At 45.2% G+C, this 24,211-nt stretch overlaps 1 protein-coding gene and 1 long non-coding RNA gene across 2 annotated transcripts in view; one reads left to right on the forward strand and one right to left on the reverse strand.

The window, feature by feature from the left end:
- Positions 1–3,245: 3,245 nt before the first annotated feature.
- LOC308578247 lies at positions 3,246–8,097 on the reverse strand. The gene is made up of 3 exons (XR_014003836.1): positions 8,016–8,097; positions 6,148–6,343; positions 3,246–3,379 (listed from the first exon to the last, which is right to left on the reverse strand). It is a non-coding gene; the product is annotated as an uncharacterized lncRNA (long non-coding RNA).
- Positions 8,098–9,220: 1,123 nt separating this feature from the next.
- LOC308578213 (uncharacterized protein) overlaps positions 9,221–24,211 on the forward strand; it is a gene marked incomplete at its 5' end in the record, with an annotated part of 719,745 nt that continues 704,754 nt past the window's right edge. The window contains one exon of the mRNA XM_081178465.1: positions 9,221–9,358. Coding sequence (XP_081034591.1) covers positions 9,221–9,358 — 138 coding nt within the window. The remainder of the gene's footprint in view (positions 9,359–24,211) is intronic.

Below are 24,211 nucleotides of genomic sequence, written 5' to 3' on the forward strand. Positions count from 1 at the left end.
ATTTCAACAACTTATTTCAGATTTCTATCGGGCTTCCCCACATCTCCCACATAGTGCATTCTTAACAATAAAATTATCAGCAAATTATAACCTTGTTTCATGTGTTTCTTTTTACTTTCAATTGCAGTTTAAGTTTAAATCTCTTGTTTTCAATTTACTTTTAAAATATAACATATTGTCATTTTTACCCATTTAAACCTTGATTCTTTCGTAAAAATTATCCAATTTCTTATATAAACCATTTTGTTGCTGGGGCTGATATTCCAAATCATACGGCGTCTTAAGATTCATATAACTTATAATACTTTTGCAAATAGTCCTTAAATTTACACCAGTCCTCCTCCATTGCTTCTTCTCCCAAGTCTCGAATCCTTGCAGTCATCTCGGCTAGTTCCATGTAGTTCATCAGTTGCGTCTGCCAGTCCTCCAGTGTGGGCAAATCTTGAGTCTTCCAATGCTTAGCGATAAGAATCCTTGCTGCAGTAGTAGCATACATAAAAAGAGTTCTATCCTTCTTTAACACCTTCTGGCCGACAATGCCCAGGAGGAATGCCTCTGGTTTCTTAGGGAAAGTGTATTTAAACACCTTTTTTAACTCGTTATATATCATTTCCCAGAAGGCCTTCACTCTTGGACAGGTCCACCAGAGGTGAAAGAATGTCCCTTCAGCCTCCTTACATTTCCAGCATTTATTATCGGACAAGTGGTAGATCTTAGCAAGCTTGACTGGGGTCATGTACCACCTGTATACCATTTTCATAATGTTTTCTTTCAAGGCATTACATGCCGTAAACTTCATACCGGTGGTCCATAACCTTTCCCAGTCCTCAGACATGATGTTATAACCAATGTCCTGGGCCCATTTTATCATGGCTGATTTAACTGTCTCATCCTGAGTGTTCCATTTAAGCAGCAAGTTATACATTCTCGATAATAGCTTGGTCTTTGGTTCTAACAATTCTGTCTCAAGTTTCGATTTTTCCACCTGGAATCCTGTTTTTTTATCTAGCTTAAAAACCTCATTAATTTGGGCATAATGAAACCAATCTTGCACTTTACCCTTTAACCTTTCAAAGCTCTGCAACCTCCAATTATCTCCAATGTTTTCTATTATTTCCCAATATTTCGGCCAACCGGCCTCCATATTGGGTTTTTTCCGAGCCTTGGCCTCTATTGGTGATACCCACCTCGGAGTTTTGCTTTCTAGTAAGTCTTTGTATTTTTTCCAGACCATAAATATTGCTTTCCTGACAATATGGTTTTTAAACATTCCATATGTTTTTGCCTTGTCATACCACAAATACGCATGCCAACCTAACGAGTTATTAAAGCCTTCCAGATCTAGGACATCAGTGTTTTCCAACAAGATCCAATCTTTCATCCAGCAGAAGGCTGCAGCTTCGTAATATATCCTTAAGTCCGGCAGGGCAAATCCCCCTCTTTCCTTTGCATCAGTTAGTATTTTAAACTTTATTCGGGGCTTTTTGCCCTGCCAGACAAATTTAGAGATATCCTTCTGCCACTTTCCAAAACATTCCACTCTGTCCACAATCTGCAAGGCCTGAAACAAAAACAACATCTTTGGCAAAACGTTCATTTTTATAGCTGCAATTCGGCCTAACAAGGACAACTTCAGTCTTGACCAAATTTCTAGATCCTTTTTAACTTCTGACCAACATTTCTCATAATTATCTTTAAATAAATTCAGGTTCTTGGAGGAGAGATTGACCCCCAGGTATTTCACTTTTTTAACAATATTTAGTTCTGTTTCCTTCTGAAACCCTTCTGTTTCAGTAGCTGTCAAATTTTTCCCTAACACCTTAGTTTTTTGTTTGTTCAACTTGAAACCCGCCACCCGACCAAATTTCTGTATCAGTTCCAGAACTCTTTTTGTACTAGATTCTGGCTCCTGTAATGTTAAAACCAAGTCATCTGCAAATGCTTTCAGTTTATATTGTTTCACTCCGACCCGTATTCCTTGTACCTGCCGATCCTTCCTTATCATGTTCAGCAAAACCTCCAGGACTGAGATAAACAATAAAGGGGACAGGGGGCACCCCTGACGTGTACCTTTTTCAATCTGAAGCTCTTCTGTCACCACATTGTTCACTATTGTTCACTAGATAGAGTTTTGCATGACTTTCTATGGGAAAGTGCACCTTGGTTTTGGAACACATTCAGTTTGAGAACCAAGGTACCACTGTATAATTAACTGGGGGGGGGGGGGAGAGAACATTTGTGTAAAAACCAGAAGCCTTTCTAATAGGTTTAACGGGTGAAGAAATACCAAGAGACCTAAAAAGACAGTGTATTCTATTTATGCCAGAATGTTCTTAGCCCGGATGTGGAAGGAAGAGAAGGTCCCAACAAAAGAAGAGTGGATTATCAAAATGACTGTGAAGATCAGACATCAAGATGATAGGAAATTTAAGCAAAGAAAAAAGTTAAAAGGACAAAATGGGGAAAATAATGAAGATGAAATGTGAAAAAGCATGGTGCAAAAACCTTAAGGATATAACCATCGTTAGTTCAAAGATGGCAAAATTAAGGGAGAATGAGATAGGCAGGAGAAGTAAATATTTAAAAAACCAGAAGAGGGAAGCTGGGGGAGATTGGGATTCATCTATGCTGTCTGCAAGAATGATGTTTGTGTTGAATATAAAATGCTAAAACTTAATAAAAACTATTTATATATATAAAAAAATTAAACAAGAATGGGAAAAATTTATTGAATACCTTAAAGATACATATTTAGAAATAATAATAATAATAATAATAATAATAATAATAATAATAATAATAATAATAATAATAATAATGGGCCTATGAACTGCCTTTTTCGTACGCATAGGAAATACTGTTAGAAAATAAGACTGTCAGGGGATCAAGCTCAGCCGACACAGAGAACAGCATGTGCCCAGCTTTTATTTCAATTTCTGTACCGTTCCTTAACACCTTGCATTGTTCTTCTGATGAAAAAGCAGATTTTTGGTCATTCCAGGAGGCCTAGGAATATAAAAAGGGGGACAGACCCTCTTCCTTCCAAAAGGGACTTATCGGACCATGCTTTGTCGAGCCTCAAAATGCTACTTCACTTTCACTTCTTCACCATTATTTCCGTTATTGATCAAGAAAAATTTGATCGGCGATTTTTAAAAAGACCCAGACTAGGAGTCCAGGGTACGCATGCCTAACCCTTATATCTCAATTTAATTGTTGTAATTCTCCACGCACGTACCTCAAGAGCTTTCCGGTAGAGGCGGACAGCCTCCTCGATATTCCCTTGTTCTCGCTTGATGTTCGCCAGGTTATTAAGAGAATCCGCGTGAGTCGGACATAAACGGAGAGCTGTATTGTAGCATTCCTCGGCTTCGGCAACCTTCGAAACACAAAACAGAGTTTTTACACGAATATTAGTATGTCTTTCACAGGAGCCCAAAAGGCTGCTCTGTGATGTGATGGCTGGATTGAGGTTTGATACGGCCCCTCAGCTCCTGACGGTAACTTGGTATTAGAGCGGTTCATAAAAAACTCTTTTTTTGAAAATGCCTGCTCCAAAGTTCTTCTCTTACCAACAGTAGAGATTATATAGCTATATCTGGAATGGCATGCATATCAGTTAATATCTTTTATATATATATGCCAGCTGTCCTTTGTCAACAACCAATTGTTGCTGTTTTTTATATTGAATATATGCTATATGGTAACTGTTGCACCTCATAGGTAACTCAAGCCTTCTGCACGTCACAAAAGATGTATTTTATCAAAGTCATTGTTGAACTGAAATACAATTAAGAAGTATATTAATAGTGAAATGCAATTAAGAAGAAGCATATTAACAGTAAAACCCCACAATTGTTGAGCCTTTTTTAAGGATTTGACCTCAGAGGTGCTGACCTTTTTTTAGGATTAAAGTTCTTGAGCTTTTTTGGGGGAAGTTTTGCCCTAGTAAATAAACCGCCACGAGGGCCGGATTAAATCGACCAGAGGGCCAGATTAGGCCCCTGAACTGGACTTTGGACATGCCTGGTCTAAAAGAACATTGGGAAAATTTAAATTCTTTGGCAGGATAGCAGGAAATATGACAAAACCAATGCATTTTGAGATCTAGGAGAGATGGGTGGAAGGCCCCCAAAGTGGACTTTGGACATGCTTGGTTTAGGGGAACATAAATACAAGAGCAGACTAATCCGATTCAAACTCTCTTTCCCGCACACTTACCGTCTTTTGCAAGATGTATTTAAGGAAGACAGTAAGGGAAATGGTTTTGGTCATACTAAATCAAAATTAAGAGACAGAGTTGCTAGATAGTAAAAGAAAATCATTGCCAAAAACGTATAAGAATGGCATACAAAGGATGAAGAAGTTAAGTCGGTTATGATTAAATGGGCTCAAGATTTTGGTCATAACATTGAATTAGATAAGTGGGAAAGATTATGGGCAAAAACAATTTATTGAATGTACAGCACTAATTAAAAATTTAATGAAGGTGACGTATAGGTGGTATTTGACGCCGACTAAACTTGCTAAAATATATATAACTCAAGATAAGGCACGCTAGAAATGCAAGGAGAAGGAAGGGAATTTCGTCCATAGGTGGTGGATGTGCACTAAAGTCAAAGTCTACTGGGATATGATTTACAAAGAATTGAAAAAGATCTTTAAATATACTGTTATTAAAAAAACCAGAGGCTAATTTTTGAAAGTGATTTACAAATGCTAAAGTAAATTGTTTTAAGTAGAGTAAGAAGGTAAATAGGGCGATATATGTTCAGGTAGGCAGCTGTGGTGGTCTAACGCAGTTGAAATATATAAAAAATATATAAATTGTCCAGTAGCACATTGCAGACCAACTCAGTTTGGTCTTGGTAGAAGCTTTTGTATCTGAAGAAGTGGACCTGCATACAAAAAATTATACCAAGAAGAAGCCAAGTTTAGCAAGCCCTGTTTAGGGAAGGACTATTGTATTTTAATATTTTGTCGCCAAGAGTGGCTGGGGAAACCCAGCCAGATAGGCGGGGTATAATTTTTTTTTATTATTATTATTATTATTATTATTATTATTATTATTATTATTATCATCATCATCATCAGGTGCTACTGGACAATTTTTAAAGGGTGATATAGAAATGCTAAGAGGATCGTGACTGCTTAAGAAAGCCAGGGAGTGGGAGCGGGGGAAGGGGGAGGGGAGTCGACGCTTGGTATGAGCAAAGTTGTATGTGACGATATGACAAAGGAAAAAATAAAAGAGGACTTCTTCTAGGTTCTGTACCCCAAATCCCCCCCCAAAGAGCCCAATTTCGAGGTCACCATCATCCGGAAGGCTTTTTTCAGCAAACCCTCTGACATACAGAAAGCAAAAGGGACCGGTTTCATTTTCTTTTTTTAATTTTTATTTTATTTATAACATAGTCCACAACAACTCATACATACAAACAGACCCACCACCATTGACTAATTATCAAAATTAAACTCCTATCCTCTTACACAAAGAAAACATAACATAAAAATAAAAGACTTTATTCTGTTAAATGGCCGCCTTATTTACCTCTTGTATACTATTTCTTTTGTATGGGATTATTACAATTTTTCCTAATTATGACTTAAACCACAAAGTCTCCTGTAGAAATTAATTGAAACAAGTCCAAGTGTATATTTTGGGGCACTGTTTGGTAAAGTATTCTCTGCATTTTCCCCATTCCTTTTGGAATTCTTGTCTGGGTTGTGCCCTAATTGTCTCTGTTAATCTGGCCAATTCAGCATGGGGTAAAAGCCTAAGAAAAAGCTAAACAACTTCAATCCTAAAAAAAGTTCAACAATTTAAACCCTAAGAAAAGAGCTCAACAACTTCAATCCTTAAAAAAAGTAAACAACTTTGGTCGGCCCTTATGGCCCTTCACTTCATCAAATCTGGCCCTCTTTGAAAAAAGTTTGGACACCACTGCCTAATAGGAAAGTTTCTGTATTTTTTTTTCACAGGCCCACCAGAAATGTATAAGTGTCCCTTCTTCTTTACTGCACCTCCAGCACAGTTTTTTTGTTTTATACATTTTAGCTATTTTGGCAGGTGTTAAGTACCATCTATAAAACATCTTTTATATAGATGTTCCCCCCACCCCAAGGCAAAAGGGACCAGTTTCTTACGCTGCCTTTCTCTTTCAGCGCGTTGGCCAGGTTGCAGTAGGCGTCAGGGAAGTGGGGCTGGAGCTCAATGGCCCTCTTGTAGGTATCGATTGCCAGATCGATCAGCCCCTGTTCGTAATACACACATGCCAGGTTGCCGTGGACAACAGCGTGGTTGGGACTCAGGCTCAGGGCCCGTAGGTAGGCTGCAACGGCTCTGAAATGAGATCAAGGACTGGTTCAGTTTCATTGTCACCAGGGTGGATAAAAATCTGTTTTTTAAAAAATAAAATGCTTTGGGAGGACGATTAAGAGGATCGAGGCGGGCCGGGACTGCTGATTCTTTTAGATTTGTTAGCAGCCTTCGACATGGTCGATCACAAACTTTTGGACCACCGCCTTGCCAACGTGGGGATTCAGGGCACAGTCAGACAATGGCTGTGCTCCTTTATCTCAAGTCGGGGACAGAGGGTGGCGCTAGGGAGGGAGTTGTCGCTGCGGCACTCCTTGTTGTGTGGAGTGCCGCAGGGCACAATCCTTTCCCAGATGCTTTTCAATATCTTTATGCGCCCCCTTGCCCAGATTGTCCGGAGTTTAGGGCTGAGTTGTCGTCAATATGCTGATGACACCCAACTTTATCTGTCAATGGACTCGGCCCCAGACACACTGACCAGATGCTTGGAAGCCGTGGCTGGGTGGCTGCGTGGGAGCCAGTTGAAGTTAAATCCTTCGAAGACAGAGGTCCTCTGGCTGGGTCAGGACAACATGGGGTTGGGGGGCCAACTCCCATCTCTTGTGGGGGCGCAATTAGTGCCAGAGCCTTCTGTCAAGAGCTTGGGTGTAACCTTCGATGCCTCTCTTTCCATGGAGGCACAGGTTGCAGCCACAGCAAAGGTGGCATTTTTCCACCTCCGCCGTATTAAGGAATTGGTTCCTTACCTTTCTCGCCCTGATCTGGCCAGTGATCCATGCGATGGTCACCTCCAGGCTTGATTATTTTAACTCGCTCTATGCTTAGACTCACTCTGACACCCTATATGGGATTTGGTATATAAATTTTCCCGTGGCTTTTTTGCTGGCCCATGTAGCACCAGCATGGATAGCTGGCTTGGGTGAATAGCTGATGTTTCCTCCCTTTGTAGTCTTGATGAGGCTGCATTTTAAGCTGTATTTTAATTAACTGGGGTTTTTTTCTATTCTATTTTATTGTAATTTATATTTGGTGTTAGCCGCCCTGAGCCCGGCCCTGGCCAGTGAGAGCGGGGTAGAAATAAATAAATAAATAAATAATTCGGGGAAGAATTATTTGTTTTAAGTTTTTCATGTGTGCGAAAACTCAGTCCAAGTTTTTCTTGGGGAAAAAATGTTTCAGCACATCAGTTAAGCAACATGGATACATATGCTACCATGTTACTGTTTTAGTGAAATAAATTGCTTAAATTGTTATGAAGGAAATGTTTCTTTTCTCCTTCCAATCAAGTACAGCAGAAAAGTTATTCAAATAAAAAGTGTTCACTTATTAAAACTCACCATCATTTCGTCACAATCGGGCTGTATATAGCAGAACCAAATCATTTTGATATAACTGTAGAAAAGACTCTGAAGTTAGGATTCCAAAAAGGAAACCTGCCTCCGATTGTCAATATTAAGAGGATGCCAGCAAGGCTGAACCTTCCGGTAAAAGGGGGATTTAAATCAAGTCTTATGGATTTGGGATTTAAATCAATTTGCTTTAAATAAAATCAACCCTCTAGGCAACAATGGGAGTTAGTTTGGGTATGGGTGCAACCACTAAACTGAGAATATAAGACGTAATGTGATTATACGCAAAACCAATAAAAAACATTTATATAAAAAAGAGAATATAAGCTCTATGCCTATTTGCTTACCTGTCAAATATACGCGCCTCCTTCAAGACGTTCCCCAGATTAATGTAAGCATCCAGGAAGTTGGGGTCCAGGGTCACCGCCTGAAAATATTTAAGATAATAGATTTTTGTTACTAATACAGTCATACCTCAGGTTGAAGTAGCTGCGGGTTAAGCATTTTCGGGTTGTGCTCCGTGGCGACCTAGAAGTAACAGAGCGCGTTACTTCCGGGTTCTGCAGCTTGCGCACGTGCAGACACTCAAAATGATGCCACACGCATCTACGGAAGCAGCAAATTGTGACCTGAGCATGTTCGCTTCAGGATGCGAACGGGGCCCCGGAACGGATCCCGTTCGCATCCAGAGGTACCACTGTATAACAGCATGGTTACTTTTAAATAAGTGGGTCAACTTTGACCTAGGCTGCCTCCTACCTACCTTCCTACCTTATCAATCTACCGACTTTATCTTATTATCTATCTACTTGCCTATCTATCTATCTATCTATCTATCTATCTATCTATCTACCTACCCTATCTATCAAATCTATCTACCTACCTACCATCTAATCCAGGTGTGGCCCAACTTGGCCCTCCAACCCCCATCATCCCTACCTAACAGGACCAGTGGTCAGGGACAATGTGAGTTGTAGTCCCAAAACAGCTGGAGGGCCAGGTTTGGCCATGCCTGAATCTATCTACCTACTCAATCAATCAATCTAACTAATCTATCTATCCATCTACCAACCTTTCTTATATATGTATCTATCTAATCTACCTACCTAATCTATCTATCTAATCTAATCTAATCTAACTATCTATCATCTATCTAATCTATCTATGCAAGGAATATCAACTGTACGAGAAATGGTACCAACTAATGGTACTAACAGGACACCGGAGGCCCATTGCAGCTGAAAAAATGCCTCCAGTTTTAATATAAAAAAGAATGGGAAACGTTTATTGCATATTGACAAAAGCAGTGCACACAGGTTAATACATTAGCAGGATTAATTTTTTTAAAAAAACCCACCTGTAATGGTTAAATTTAAAGTAGAATCATAGAATCATACAGCTGGAATAGACCACAAGGGGCATCGAGTCCAACCCCCTGCCAAGCAGGAAACACCATCAGAGCACTCCTGACATATGGTTGTCAAGCCTCTGCTAACTGGGACTTTTCTCTTGCTTTTCTTTTGTGCAAATACCCCCTTCCCCCTGTACCTACCTACCTCTCGACCCTCCCAAGGCCTGCTACCTGAAAGCCATCGAGACCCAACCCAACTTTGCTGTGGCATGGAGTAACCTCGGCTGTGTGTTCAATGCGCAAGGGGAAATCTGGCTGGCGATTCATCACTTTGAGAAGGTAACTGTTACAGAGTTTCTGGGCTCTAGATGGGAAGGCCTGGAAAAATAATGATAATGATAACAATCCAATATAAGCCCCATTAATTGGGCTAGTAGCGTTCTCTCTTCTTCTGTTAAATAATGTTTTATTAATTTTTCATTAATCACAATCCAATAGAAGCCCCATTAATTGGGTTAGTAGCGTTCTCTCTTCTTCTTTTAAAGAATTTATTATTTTCATTCATAGCAATCTGATTTAAGCCCTATTAATTGGGCAAGTGGCATTCTCTTTGTAAATTATTTTTTCATTAATTTTTTCATTAATAACAATCCCATATGAGCCCCATTAATTGGGCTAGTGGCATTCTCTTTTTAAATTATTTTTTATTAATTTTTTCATTAATAACAATCAAATATAAGCCACATTAATTGGGCTAGTAGCATTCTCTCTTCTTTTAAATATTTTTTTATCATTTCTTTCATGAATAACCTGATCTAAGCCCCATTAATTGGGCAAGTAGCATTCTCTTTTGAAATATTTTTTTACTAATTTTTTTCATTCATAACAATCCAATTTAAGCCCCATTGGGCTAGTTGCATTCTTGCTGCCGTCGTTGCAGACATAAGAAGTCTTATACCTAGTGAGAAGGCTTCTGGCTTTTTTGACAAATGTATTTTCAAACATTTTCTTTAAACTCATCATATATTATTTCCCAGAAAGCCTTGACCAATGTCACATAATAACAGATGCATATTAGTATATCGCTGCTTCGCAAGATGTTGCAGGGCTGAATGAAGTGGTTTGTAATAACACTGTCAAAATTGGATGCAATTTTTAAATATATACAGTGGTACCTCGTTTTACATAGACTTCAGGTTATACACTCCGCTAACCCAGAAATCGTGCTTCAGGTTAAGAACTTTGCTTCAGGATGAGAACAGAAATCGTGCTCTGGCGGCTCAATGGCAGCAGGAGGCCCCATTAGCTAAAGTTCAGGTTAAGAACAATTTCAGGTTAGCAAAGAAGGAAAACTACCCAAGACTTTCTTTTCAATGACGAAAAACTGTAATCTAATTGATGTTTGGAGACTTAGACATCCACTGGAGAAACAGTTTACATTTTATTCGGAACCAATTAGTCAATGTCAAGAATAGATCAAATTTGGGTCTCGAATGAACTAACTCCAGGCTAAACATGCCCAACTCCCTTAGCCGTTCCTCATAAGGCATCGTTTCCAGACCTTAGACCATTTTGGTTGCCCTCCTCTGGACACGTTCCAGTTTGTCAGTGTCCTTCTTGAATTGTGGTGCCCAGAACTGGACACAGTACTCTAGGTGAGGTCTGACCAGAGCAGAATACAGTGGCACTATTACTTCCCTTGATCTAGATGCTATACTCCTATTGATGCAGCCCAGAATTGCATTGGCTTTTTTAGCTGCCGCGTCACACTGTTGGCTCATGTCAAGTTTATGGTCAACCAAGACTCCTAGATCCTTTTCACATGTACTGCTCTCAAGCCAGGTGTCCCCCATCTTGTTTTTGTGCCTCTCATTTTTTTTGCCCAAGTGTAATACTTTACATTTCTCCCTGTTAAAATTCATCTTGTTTGTTTTTGCCCAGTTCTCTAATCTGTCAAGGTCGTTTTGAAGTGTCATCCTATCCTCTGGGGTGTTAGCCACCCCTCCCACTTTGGTGTCATCTGCAAATTTGATCAGGATGCCCTTGAATCCATCATCCAAGTCGTTGATAAAGATGTTGAATAAGACTGGGCCCAAGACAGAACCCTGTGGCACCCCACTAGTCACTCTTCTCCAGGATGAAGAGGAACCATTGATGAGCACCCTTTGGGTTCGGTGAGTCAGCCAGTTACAAATCCACTGAGTGGTAGCATAGTCAAGACCGCATTTTACCAGCTTCTTTACAAGAATATCATGGGGCACCTTGTCAAATGCCTTGCTGAAATCAAGGTAGGCTACATCCACTGCGTTCCCTTCATCTACCAGGCTTGTAATTCTGTCAAAAAAGGAGATCAGGTTAGTCTGACATGACTTATTTTTCAGAAATCCATGCTGACTATTGGTATCACAGCATTCCTTTCTAGGTGCTCACAGACTGTTTGCTTAATGATCTGCTCCAGAATCTTCCCTGGTATTGATGTCAGACTGACTGGGCGGTAATTATTTGGGTCCTCTCTTTTCCCCTTTTTGAAAATAGGGACAACATTTGCCCTCCTCCAGTCTGCCGGGACTTCACCTGTTCTCCAGGAATTCTCAAAGATGACTGCCAGTGGTTCTGAGATCGCATCTGCCAGTTCTTTTAATACTCTTGGATGCAGTTCATCTGGCCCTGGAGACTTGAATACATCTAAACTAGCCAAGTATTCTTGTACTATCTCCTTAGTTATTCTGGGCTGTGTTTCCTTTGCTGAATCATTTGCTCCAAATTCTTCAGGTCGGGCATTGTTTTCTTTATCGGAGAAGACTGAGGCAAAGAAGGCATTGAGGAGTTCAGCCCTTTCTGTGTCCCCTGTTTGCATTTCACCATCTTCTCCTCTGAGTGACCCCACTGTTTCTTTGTTCTTCCCTTTGCTACGAACATACCCATAAAAGCCTTTGTTCTTGCTTTTAACCTCTCTAGCAAGCCTGAGTTCATTCTGTGCTTTAGCTTTTCTGACTTTGTGTCTACACGTGCTGGCTATTTGTTTGAATTCCTCTTTGGTGGTTTCCCCCCCTTTCCATTTTTTGTACACATCCTTTTTTTATTCTTAACTCAGTTAAAAGTTCTTTAGATAGCCACCCTGGCTTCTTTAAGCACCTTCCATGTTTCTGTCTCATTGGTATTGCCTGACGTTGTGCTTTTACTATCTCCCTCTTAACAAACTCCCAGCCATCATGAACTCCCTTTCCTTTTAGTATTACTGTCCATGGGATCTCACCCAGCACTTCCCTAAGTTTTATGAAGTCGGCTTTCTTAAAGTCAAGAAATTGAGTCCTAGTATGCTTGGCTGCTCCTTTCCGCTGTATAGTAAACTTCAGAAGAGCATGATCACTCGCGCCTAATGATCCTTCCACTTCTACCCCACTAACCAGGTCATCAACATTGGTTAGGACCAGATCTAAAATGGCTGTTCCTCTTGTTGCTTCTCCCACTTTCTGGACAATGAAGTTGTCTGCAAGGCCAGTGAGGAATCTGTTTGACCTTATGCTCTTGGCTGAGTTTGACATCCAACAAATATCCGGGTAATTGAAGTCCCCCATTACTACTATCTCCCTTCCTTTTGCATGCTTGGCCATCTGTTCCAGGAAGGCATCATCTATGTCCTCCGTTTGGCTTGGGGATCTATAGTAAACTCCCACAATGAGATCTCTCTTATTCTTCTCTCCCTTAATTTTGACCCAAATGCTCTCACTTTGGCTTTGAGGTTCTAAATCTTGGATCTCTTCACAGGTATACACATCCCTGACATATAACGCCACTCCTCCTCCTTTCTTGTTTGGTCTGTTTCTCTGAAATAGATTGTATCCCCCCATTTTTACATTCCAATCGTGGGAGTTATCCCACCAGGTTTCAGTGATGCCTATTATGTCATATTTAGTTTGCTGTACCAAGAGCTCAAGCTCATCTTGCTTATTTCCCATGCTTTGCGCATTAGTGTACAGACATTGAAGTCCATTAATCATTCCCCCGTGTCTCTTATTTAAGGATTTTTTCCTCCCACCACTAGGTCTGCGTGCTGTTTGCTCCATTTGGTCTATGACATTTGGATGATCATCTTCATCAATTGATAGACTCCTACCTTCAGGAGCACTGTCTCCCTCCCCCACATTAGTTAGTTTTCCTGTCAATTTGGTTGGAGGGAGAAGGGTAAACATGTCCACGTAATCCCCATTGAGGATCTTATTCCTCTTCTTCTGGGACAAATGGTTCCCCAATATAAAATCAGTGGATTGATTGGTAGCAACTTTTACATCCTCCACCAATGCCCCATCCTTCCATGCCAGTACACCATTGAAGGTCTTACGATGGGAATTGGCCCTCCTTTCATGCGCCCAAAGTGGGATTATCTTCCCCCAAGCCCCAGTAGCTATCCATGGGGCCCTCGCTATCCGAATCAGAGGATGGCGTACCTGACTCATCCTCGGTCTCTGACTGCTTACTTCTCTTCTTCTTAGAGGACGTGTGCTTCCTCTTGGACTTCCTCTTCCCACCTTGGACCTCAACGTTGGCTGGGGTCGCACTTGCCGCTGGCTGAGGGGTGGGAGGTTCAATGTGCTCATCCTCCAGGGCGGAACCCGCGCTGTCCTCGGTAGAGCTGTGCTGGGGCTGCTGTTCCTGAAACACACTAGGAATGTCTACAATTTGTGAGACGGCGTTACCGCTGGCACCCTTGGCGGTGGCCTTCCCCTTGCCGGGACCCTTAGCCGGCGCCCTTCCTTTGCCTATGCTTTGGTTTGTTTTCTTAGCCATGGCTGCCTGTGCACGGGTATTTGGGCGACCTGTATTCGCCGTTTCTGACTGGTTGCTGCCCCCTGCAATGACGGGGATGTCCTGTTGAACTTGGTAGCTAGAAGGAGTGTCGGGTATCACCTCCTGTGACAGTTCCGGGGCTGGAAGCGCCAAAGCCCCCCTAGGCCTACACTGTCTGTAAAATGTTTCAAACGCCATGAAAAATTGGGCGAAGGCTTGAGGGTCGCAAGGCATGGCCGGCACTTGAGCGCCCCCATTGCCTGCGGGGGGTGCCAGCTGATTGGCGGAAGTGGATGCCTGCTGGTCTCCACCGGAAGCCATTTCAAACTGAATCGTGAACTGGAACCACTAAGTTATTCGCCTAGCAATTTAAAATTGCCTACCTAGGAGGTCCGTGTACCCCCTTACCCGTTCAGTATCACCTGCGCTGACTTAAATGCAATCGCAATCCACTGTCCGTGATCAGCAACACGGCCAAGAATTACCTAGCTCAGTATTGTCAACGCTGTCTAGCTTGCACTTGATTATGGGATTGCTAATTGCACCCAGTTCAGTATTATCAACACTGGCCTAGCTATTAACTAACCTTGAAGAGGTTGGCTAAACCTAGTTCAGTATTAACCACGCTGTCTCAGTCAGTATTAACCACACTGACTTAGGTCTAACCTAATTTCAGTAAGGCTCGGTGTGCCCTAATTTGGTCTATATGAAAATAATGGCTATATAATTAGCTCTAAAATGAACACAGTGTTATTTGAATTTAACCTCTCACTACGCAATAAACAAAACAGGGCAGCCTTTCCTCAAAAGGCGGGAGCCAGAATCACCAAACCCATTTCAATGGGCAATACTCAAAACAATGCAATCCAGTTACACAGGTAGGAACCAAAGAAAATAATTGTTTATTTCTCTATTTATTATTTATCTATAACAACTATGAATTGACTATACTAAATTATGAAACTTAATGCCTAGGCAGAGCCCGCGAGCAGAATGAGATAATTTGAATTCACCCTTTACTAAACCCCATAAATCGCCTCTGCGTTAAATTAGAATATTATTTAAAGGGGTAAAGAGATGAGATCACTTGTCAATTAAACTGCCCAATAAAGCACTTCATGGAGGATGAATGACACCCTCTTTAGAGATAAGGAGATTCATATGAAGGCCCAAAAAACCTTAAAGGACTACTTTGAAATAAATTTAAGGGCCGAGGTAGAAAAAAGAGTGATCTGGGACGCAAGTAAAGCTGTGATGCGAGGTTTCTTAATTCAACAAAATTCAATAAAGAAGAAGAAACAGAATGAGAAAAAGGAAAAGATTTTGGAAAAGATAAAGGAAGGAGAGAAAAAATTAAGAGCAAAGCCAAAGTCCCAGGAGATTTTGAGAGAGATTAAGTTATACCAAACACAATACATGGAATTGATGAACCAAGACATTGAATGGAAGATAAAGCAAATGAAACAAAAGACATTTGAATCGGCAGATAAATGTGGTAAACTTCTGGCATGGCAATTGAAGAAAAGACAGAAACTAAATACAGTTACAAGCCTAGAAGTGGATGGAAAAAACATATCTAAACCCAATGAGATTAGAAATTGCTTTTTGAGTTATTTCAAAAAACTTTATACTCAAGGACCGCAAAATGAAGAAGAAATAGACAAATTCCTTGACAAATATGGATTACAAAAAATCTCTCATCAAAGTAAGATGGATCTGAATCAGAGAATAACAGAGCAAGAGATAGAGGCTGCCATTCAGAATATGCAATTGGGCAAATCTCCAGGACCAGATGGACTGACCTCCAGATATTACAAATCTCTGAAGGAGTGGTTGATTCAACCATTAAAAGAAGTCTGTAATGAGATTTTAGAGGGGGAAAAAGGCACCTGAATCGTGGAAAGAAGCGTTCATTTCACTCATACCAAAGACAGAGACTGAAAAGACTCAATTGAAGAACTACCGCCCAATATCACTACTTAATGTGGATTACAAAATTTTTGCAGACATTTTGGCAAAAAGACTTAAAAAAGTGTTGATGGAGAAGATTCATAAGGACCAAGCAGGCTTTCTCCCAAAAAGGCACCTAGCAGACAATGTAAGGAACATAATAGATATTTTGGAAAAGTTAGAGGTGGATATAAACTCTAAAGCAGTATTGATTTTTGTGGACGCGGAGAAAGCCTTTGACAATATTTCTTGGAGTTTTATGAGAAAGAATCTTCATGGGATGGGGGTAGGGCAAGGTTTTGAGAATGGTATGGGTGCAATATACTCTGAGCAAAAAGCTAAGTTGATTGTAAATAATGTAATAACTGAGGAATTCAAGATAGAAAAAGGAACACGACAGGGGTGCCCAATTTCCCCATTGCTTTTCATTTCGGTTCTGGAGGTGTTGCTGAATATGATCAGAAATGACCAGCAGGTTAAAGGTGTACAGGTCGGAGCTAAACATTATAAGTTAAGAGCATTGGCAGATGACCTAGTATTGACTTTGCAAGAGCCAAACACTAGTACGAAAAAGGTTCTAGAAATAATCCAACAGTTTGGCCAGGTAGCCGGATTTAAGTTGAATAAACAAAAAACTAAAGTTCTAGGGAAAAATTTAACAGATATGGAGAAGGAGAAATTCCAAGAGGAGACAGGCTTGACGGTGGTTAAGAAGGTGAAATACCTGGGGGTTTATTTGACATCTAAAAATTTGAATTTGTATAAGGATAACTATGAAAAAAGTTGGTCAGAAATTGAAAAAGATCTAGAAATATGGTCAAATTTGAAACTGTCATTGTTAGGCCGAATTGCAGTGATTAAGATGAATGTATTGCCTAGAATGTTATTTTTGTTTCAAACCTTGCAGATTCTTGATAAGATGGAATGTTTTAAGAGGTGGCAGAAAGATATCTCGAAATTTGTTTGGCAGGGCAAAAAACCCAGAATCAAATTTAAAATATTAACAGATGCTAAAGAAAGAGGGGGTTTTGCCCTGCCGGACTTAAAATTGTACTATGAAGCAGCAGCGTTTTGCTGGCTGAAAGAGTGGATGCTCCTCGAGAACACAGACATTTTGGATTTGGAAGGTTTCAATAATGCATTTGGTTGGCATGTGTCAGGGGTTCAGAGATAGAGGCACAGGTGAGGGAGGAGACGGAGAGCGACGAGGAAGAATCCCAGGACAGTGAGGAAGAGGATGACAATGACTTGAGATCTTCCATGAGTCTCTCAAGTGAATCGGAGGATTCTCAGGAGGGGGCGCCCCTAGTCAGGACAAGGGGGGTCACAGGGGGGACCTGCCAGGAGCAGGGAAGCAGCAGGGAAACCCCGAGTGGGAGTGGGAGATCGGGGCCGGCTTCCCAGCAGGAACGAAGGGAAGAGAGGGGAGTTCCCAGTGTGACACACGGAGCGGAGCAGGAAAGAGACAGGGGAAGGAGATCGGGGCAGGACGTCCTGCCGGAAGAGGCGGAGAGAAGAAGAAGAAGAAGAGTTTGGATTTGATATCCCGCCTTTCACTCCCTTTAAGGAGTCTCAAAGCGGCTAACATTCTCCTTTCCCTTCCTCCCCCACAACAAACACTCTGTGAGGTGAGTGGGGCTGAGAGACTTCAGAGAAGTGTGACTAGCCCAAGGTCACCCAGCAGCTGCATGTGGAGGAGCGGAGACTCGAACCCGGTTCCCCAGATTAGGAGACTACCGCTCTTAACCACTACACCACACTGGCTCTCTGAGTAGTACAGGGAGTAGTGTAAGTGTCAAGAGGAAGGACAGGGGTAGCGAACGCGCGCCAAGTTCAAATGTGGAGGCGCGCGGAAATGGAGAAAGCCCGGAGGAGGAGCCTAGCCCCAAAGCACGAAGGAGGGGGGAACAGGCATCTGAGGAATCCGCTTCAGGAGAGAGCAGGAGGGAAGGAACCCAGGGGGGCAGAAAGAACCTGCGGAAAAGGAAAGACAGGAAGAGGTGGTCTAGCACAAGCCTCTTAAGTTGGTGTAGAGGCGGGACCGACTCAGAGGGGACTTCAAATGTCTGACGTTAGAGACGCGGGGCTGCGCGCCTCGGTTGTGGAACCAATAATGAACTGCAATAAACATCCTTGTATATAAGAAGAGCTTGGCGTTGGTCTTTTGTGAGCTGAGACCTGAGGCAGCCTCTGACAGTAAGTCCCCTCCAAAAATACGCAAATTTTTTTTTTTTTTTGCAAAGCTCACGAAGTTTGGCAGCCGTGAGTATGGAGCAGCAGATAGCTGAGCTACGCAACGCAGTCTCCCGGCTTACCACTGAGGTAGTGGTCTCCCAGAAGAAGGGGGAAGAGGCGGAAAAGCGGTGCCAAGATCTGCAAGCCAGGTGGGATCATGCATGCCAAGTGGGGTTCCCGGGGACCAAAGCTGCTGGAGTAGCACTGGGCAGAAGAGGGGGCAACTTGGTAGCCCACTTCGATGGGAACCTGCAGCAATACCCCAGTTTTAAAGCAGACGTAGAATATGCGCTGCATTTGCTTCGCGACGACTTTAAAGATGAGGAGGAGAAGGTGGGTTTCATTGTGTCCCACTTGCATGGGGAAGCGAGGGCTTGGCTGCGCAATCTGTGGCGCGAGGATTGCCCTGCTCGAAGGGACTCTGATGAATTTATCAAATGCATGGACGCTTGCTTCCAGTCTACCGTGGATGTGGATGTAGCACGCCAGCAGATCCATGGTTTAAGGCAAGGCAAGGCTTCAGTACGTCAGTACCATGCTCGCTTTTTCGCCTTGCTGAATGTGCTGCGATGGGAGAAAGATTCTCTGGCTGTCAGAGACTTATTTTGGGAGGGGCTCTCTGGCCCTGTGAAAGACGAGCTGGCAAGGGGGGACAGACCTAAAACCCTGGCAGACGTGGTGCAGCGAGCGCTTGCCATTGGAGTGCGCCAGGAAGAACGCCCTTGGCGCAATGAAGGGGGTAGCCAGCTTCACGCACCGTCTAGAGTGCCTCCTTTGTTTCCCAGAGATCCAGGACGTCCGCGTCTCTCACCTCAGCTGCAGGCAGGGGAGGAGCCTATGGAACTGGGGAGTGCAAAGGCTCAGTCAGTGGCCGGAGCCCCAGCGTCCGGAACAGTCAAGAAGAAGCCTCCTAGAGGGAACAGGAAGTGTTACATCTGTGACAGTGCAACGCACATGGCGAAAGAGTGTCCCCAGAGGCTCCGGCAGCACACTGCAGCCTTGGCAACAGTAACTGCAGCAGCACAGCATGAAGAGCAGTCTCAGGGAAACGACAATGCCTGGCTGGAATCAGCAATGTTGGGGCACAGCCAGGCGAGTCAGTAGAGCAGTCCCCAGCGCTTTTGCAGCCTACAGACCCCCTGCCACCCAAGCCTGTAGTGCAGCTCACTGCAACTCTCCAGCTACCTAATGGACGCACCCTGGAGGTCCCCATCACAATTGACAGTGGGAGCAACGCAGACTTCGTGGGGGTGCACTTCGTCAAGCAGCATCGCATAGAGCTTCTGCCAGCCACGCTGCCATTGAACGTCGTCACAGTGGATGGCAGGAAGCTGCTGGGGGGGCAAGTGGTACAACAGACGCCGCCCATGGTGATGCAGATTGGCAATCACCGAGAAGTCATCAGTTTCAACGTCACCCGCCTGTCAGACACGCCTATAGTGTTAGGCATGAGTTGGCTGGATAGGCACAGCCCGACCATGGCGTGGTACCAGCGGCAGCTCACCTTCGGCTCGTCCTATTGCGCGCAGCATTGCATCCAGACCGGTCAGGAGGAGGAGGGCCAAGAGGAGGGGCAGCAGCTACGTCTCAGCATGGCGCAAGCAGTACCCCTCAAGTACAAGGGGTTTTTGGAGGTTTTCTGCGAAAAGGAGGCTGACCAGTTGCCACCTCACCGGCCCTACGATTGCGCTATTGACCTCTTGCCAGGGACAACGCTGCCGCCTGTGAAGCTGTATTCCATGTCCGAGGAGGAGCTGCAGGAGCTCAGGGAGTTCATAGATCACAACCTGCAGCGGGGATTCATCCGAGAATCGAAGGCTGTAGGGGGCAGTCCTGTGTTTTTTGTGAAGAAGAAGGACACGCCCCAAAAGAGGCTGATCGTAGACTTTAGATTCATAAACTCTAAGACAAAGCCCGCGGCCTTTCCCATGCCCAAGATTGACGACCTGCTCGCGACGGTGCGGAAAGGGAAGATCTTCACCAAGTTGGATCTCCGCGGAGCTTACAATCTCATACGCGTGCGAGAGGGTGATGAGTGGAAGACGGCCATGTTCACGCCGTTGGGCACCTACGAATACAGAGTTATGCCGTTTGGTCTCCAAAATGGCTCCCACTTTTTCCAAGCTTTTATGCATCACGTGCTAGCGGGACTCCTCTACAAGAAGTGCGTATGTTTCCTCGACGACATTCTGATCTTCTCAGAATCGCCGGAGGCTCACGAGAGCGACGTGAAGGAGGTCCTGCAGAGGCTACGGGAGCACAGGCTCTACGCCAAGCTGGAGAAGTGCCAATTTGACGTGACGGAGGTGGATTTTCTGGGCTATAGGCTGTCCGACAGGGGACTAGCCATGGACAGCGCCAAGGTCCGCGCGGTGTTGGACTGGAAGAGCCCGCGAAATCGGAAAGAGGTCCAGAGGTTCGTCGGCTTCGCCAACTTTTACCGCAAGTTCATCAGGGGTTTCGCCAGGGAGACGGCAGCTATCACGGACACTCTCAGCTCCAAGAAGAAGAAGTTCACCTGGACGGACCAAGCGGAGCAGTCCTTCAGGAGACTTAAGAGTCTCTTCGCGTCCGAAGAACAGCTGCTACACGTGAATCCTGGCAGGCCCATGAGGGTTGAGACTGACGCATCTGACAGAGCGGTGGGGGCCGTCCTCTTACAGGAAGACCCGCAGGGGAACTGGAGGCCCTGTGCTTTCTACTCCCGGAAGCTCAGCAAGTCGGAGCAGAACTACACCATCTGGGACAGGGAGTTGCTGGCCATCCACGCAGCTTTCAAGGCGTGGAGGCACTTCCTCATCGGAGCCAAGCACACCGTGCAGGTCCGCACGGACCACAAGAACCTAGAGTACTGGCGCACGGCGAAGCTACAGAGCCAGAGGCACATACGCTGGGCGGAGTTCTTTGCGGATTTCGATTTCAGGATAGAGTACATCCCAGGCGACAACAATGTCATAGCAGATGCGCTCTCCAGGAAACCGCAGTATCTCGAGGCAGCGGCACCGGTGGCAGCCAAGCACATTTTTGCACCGCAGGCGTGGGCGTGCGCTTCAGCCGCCGTGGACCTGGAGGCGGTGCGTCGCGCGTTGCAGGCGGATCCGTTCGCACAGTCCAAGATGGAAGAGGTGCGGAGGGGCACAGCGAAGGACGACGAGTTCCAGATACGCGACGGCCTGCTGACCCGTAAAGGTGCTCTCTACGTTCCGGGAGACGATCTCCGCGCGAAGGTTCTGCAGCAGTTGCACGACGCACCCAGCGCTGGCCACTTCGGCAAGGAAAAGACGACGGAATTAGTGGCCAGAGACTTTTGGTGGCCCCAGATGCGAGGGGAGGTCGCGGAGTACGTCGCCAGGTGTGACACGTGTCAAAGGTCCAAGCCAGTGCACCAGAAGCCAGCGGGACTGCTGGAACCGCTGGGAACGCCACTGCAACCATGGGAGAGGGTGGCGCTGGACTTTGTCACTGATCTGCCCAGTTCGCGAGGCAAGACGGCGGTGCTTGTGGTTGTAGACCTGTTCACCAAGATGGCGCATTTCATTCCTTGCGCGAAGGTGGCGACAGCGGAGCAAACAGCCAAACTGTTCATCGACCACGTGTTCAAGGTGCATGGGTTGCCACGGTCCATTCTGTCCGACAGGGGGCGCCAGTTTGTGTCCAGCTTCTGGCAGAAGCTCCTAGGGATCCTGCACGTCAAAATCAACCTGTCGTCGGCGAGACATCCGCAGACCAACGGCCAAGCAGAGAAGGTCAACGCGATCATGCAGCAGTACCTGAGATGTTACGCCAATCAGCGACCCGCGGCTTGGGTGGATTACCTGCCGATGGCTGAGTTTGCCTACAACAACACGAAGCACGCGTCGACGGGGGTGACGCCGTTCTTCGCTAACAATGGAAGGCATCCCAGAACCTTCCCGGGGCTCGTAACGAAGGGGGAGGGGGCGCCACAGGAAGCCGACCATTTCGCAGCAGAATTGCAAGAAGTGCACGACGAGCTACGGAGACATTTAGAGCTAGCTAAACAAGCCTATAAGGTGCAGGCGGACAAACACAGGAGGGAGGGGGAAGACATCCAGGTGGGAGACTGGGTATGGTTAGCGGCCCAAGCGGTGCCGGCCAAGTCGTTAGCTAAAAAGAAGCTAGGACACAGGCAACTAGGGCCGTACCAAGTTGAGGCCAGGATCAATCCCGTAGCGTTTCGATTGGCCCTCCCCGAGGGTTCCAGAATGCACCCGGTCTTTCATAGGTCGGTGCTCACCCCCTACAAGGCCCCACACAGATTTCAGGAGTCAGGGACGGCACCAGAACCAAGCAGGGAGTCGCCCAAGAGGGGGAGGTCACCTAAGGACGAACCAGTCAACGAGGTCACAGAGATTCTGGACTCGAGATGGGGGGAAGAGGGAGTAGAATATTTTCTCGCCAGGGAGGGCGCCCCGGCCAGCGCCAACAGTTGGGTGCCGGACTACGCTTTGGACGAACCCCTCCTCAAGGACGAGTTCCATGCCCTTTTCCCACACAGGCCCATGCCAGCACAGTTTTTCGACGATTGGCTTTTTACGCCCACACTTTCCGCCAGCACCTTCCGAGGGTTCTCCTCCGCAGAGGAGACAACGCCAGAGTCGAGCCCTCCAAGGGGATCGTGTTCGGGGGTGGACACCGACCCTTCTTACTGGTGGGACGACCAACCAGAAGAGGACTGGCGCACGAGGTGGCGGATCGGTCCTTGGCAAGCAGACCCCACCCAGGCAACAGGGGGAGGGGAGGACGTGAACATGTTCGGAGAGGACAATGGGTTCGAGTACACAAACAATGAACTGGAAGCAGAGGAGATCGACGTCGACGACCTGTGTCCGGCAGCGACCTCCGCAACGACGGAGCCCCCGGAACCTGCGCCCGAGCAGCGGGAGGGGGGAAGGGGGGGCTTCGAGGGGGGATGGATGTCAGGGGTTCAGAGACAGAGGCACAGGTGAGGGAGGAGATGGAGAGCGACGAGGAAGAATCCCAGGACAGTGAGGAAGAGGATGACAATGACTTGAGATCTTCCATGAGTCTCTCAAGTGAATCGGAGGCTTCTCAGGAGGGGGCGCCCCTAGTCAGGACAAGGGGGGTCACAGGGGGGACCTGCCAGGAGCAGGGAAGCAGCAGGGAAACCCCGAGTGGGAGTGGGAGATCGGGGCCGGCTTCCCAGCAGGAACGAAGGGAAGAGAGGGGAGTTCCCAGTGTGACACACGGAGCGGAGCAGGAAAGAGACAGGGGAAGGAGATCGGGGCAGGACGTCCTGCCAGAAGAGGCGGAGAGTAGTACAGGGAGTAGTGTAAGTGTCAAGAGGAAGGTCAGGGGTAGCGAACGCGCGCCAAGTTCAAAATGTGGAGGCGCGCGGAAATGGAGAAAGCCCGGAGGAGGAGCCTAGCCCCAAAGCACGAAGGAGGGGGGAACAGGCATCTGAGGAATCCGCTTCAGGAGAGAGCAGGAGGGAAGGAACCCAGGGGGGGCAGAAAGACCCTGCGGAAAAGGAAAGACAGGAAGAGGTGGTCTAGCACAAGCCTCTTAAGTTGGTGTAGAGGCGGGACCGACTCAGAGGGGACTTCAAATGTCTGACGTTAGAGACGCGGGGCTGCGCGCCTCGGTTGTGGAACCAATAATGAACTGCAATAAACATCCTTGTATATAAGAAGAGCTTGGCGTTGGTCTTTTGTGAGCTGAGACCTGAGGCAGCCTCTGACAGCATGCATATCTATGGTATGATAAAATTAAGCTGCATAGCGCCTTTAAAAATCATATTGTCAGAAAAGCACTGTTTAATGTTTGGATAAGATATAAACATCTGTTGGAAAACAAAACCCCCAGATGGGTGTCACCAGTGGAGGCTAAGGCAGTGAAGAAACTCAATATGGAGGTCGGATGGCCGAAGTATTGGGAAATTTTGGAACAGGAGGGAGATAAATTGAAATTACAAAGTCATGAGAAAATGAAACATAAAGTACAAAATTGGTTTCAATATCACCAAATAATGGAATTTTTCAAACAGGATAGGAAAATTGGCTTTCAGGTGGAAAAATCAAAATTAGAGACTGAATTGTTAGAACCCAATACTAAGAATTTATCAAGAATGTATAACTTGCTGCTGAAATGGAATACACAGGACGAAACAGTTAAATCTGCTATGATTAAGTGGGCACAGGACATTGGCCAAAACATTATGTCTGCTGACTGGGAATGGTT

Source organism: Podarcis bocagei (assembly GCF_964188305.1).
Source record: "Podarcis bocagei genome assembly, chromosome: W".
Taxonomy (NCBI): domain Eukaryota; kingdom Metazoa; phylum Chordata; class Lepidosauria; order Squamata; family Lacertidae; genus Podarcis; species Podarcis bocagei.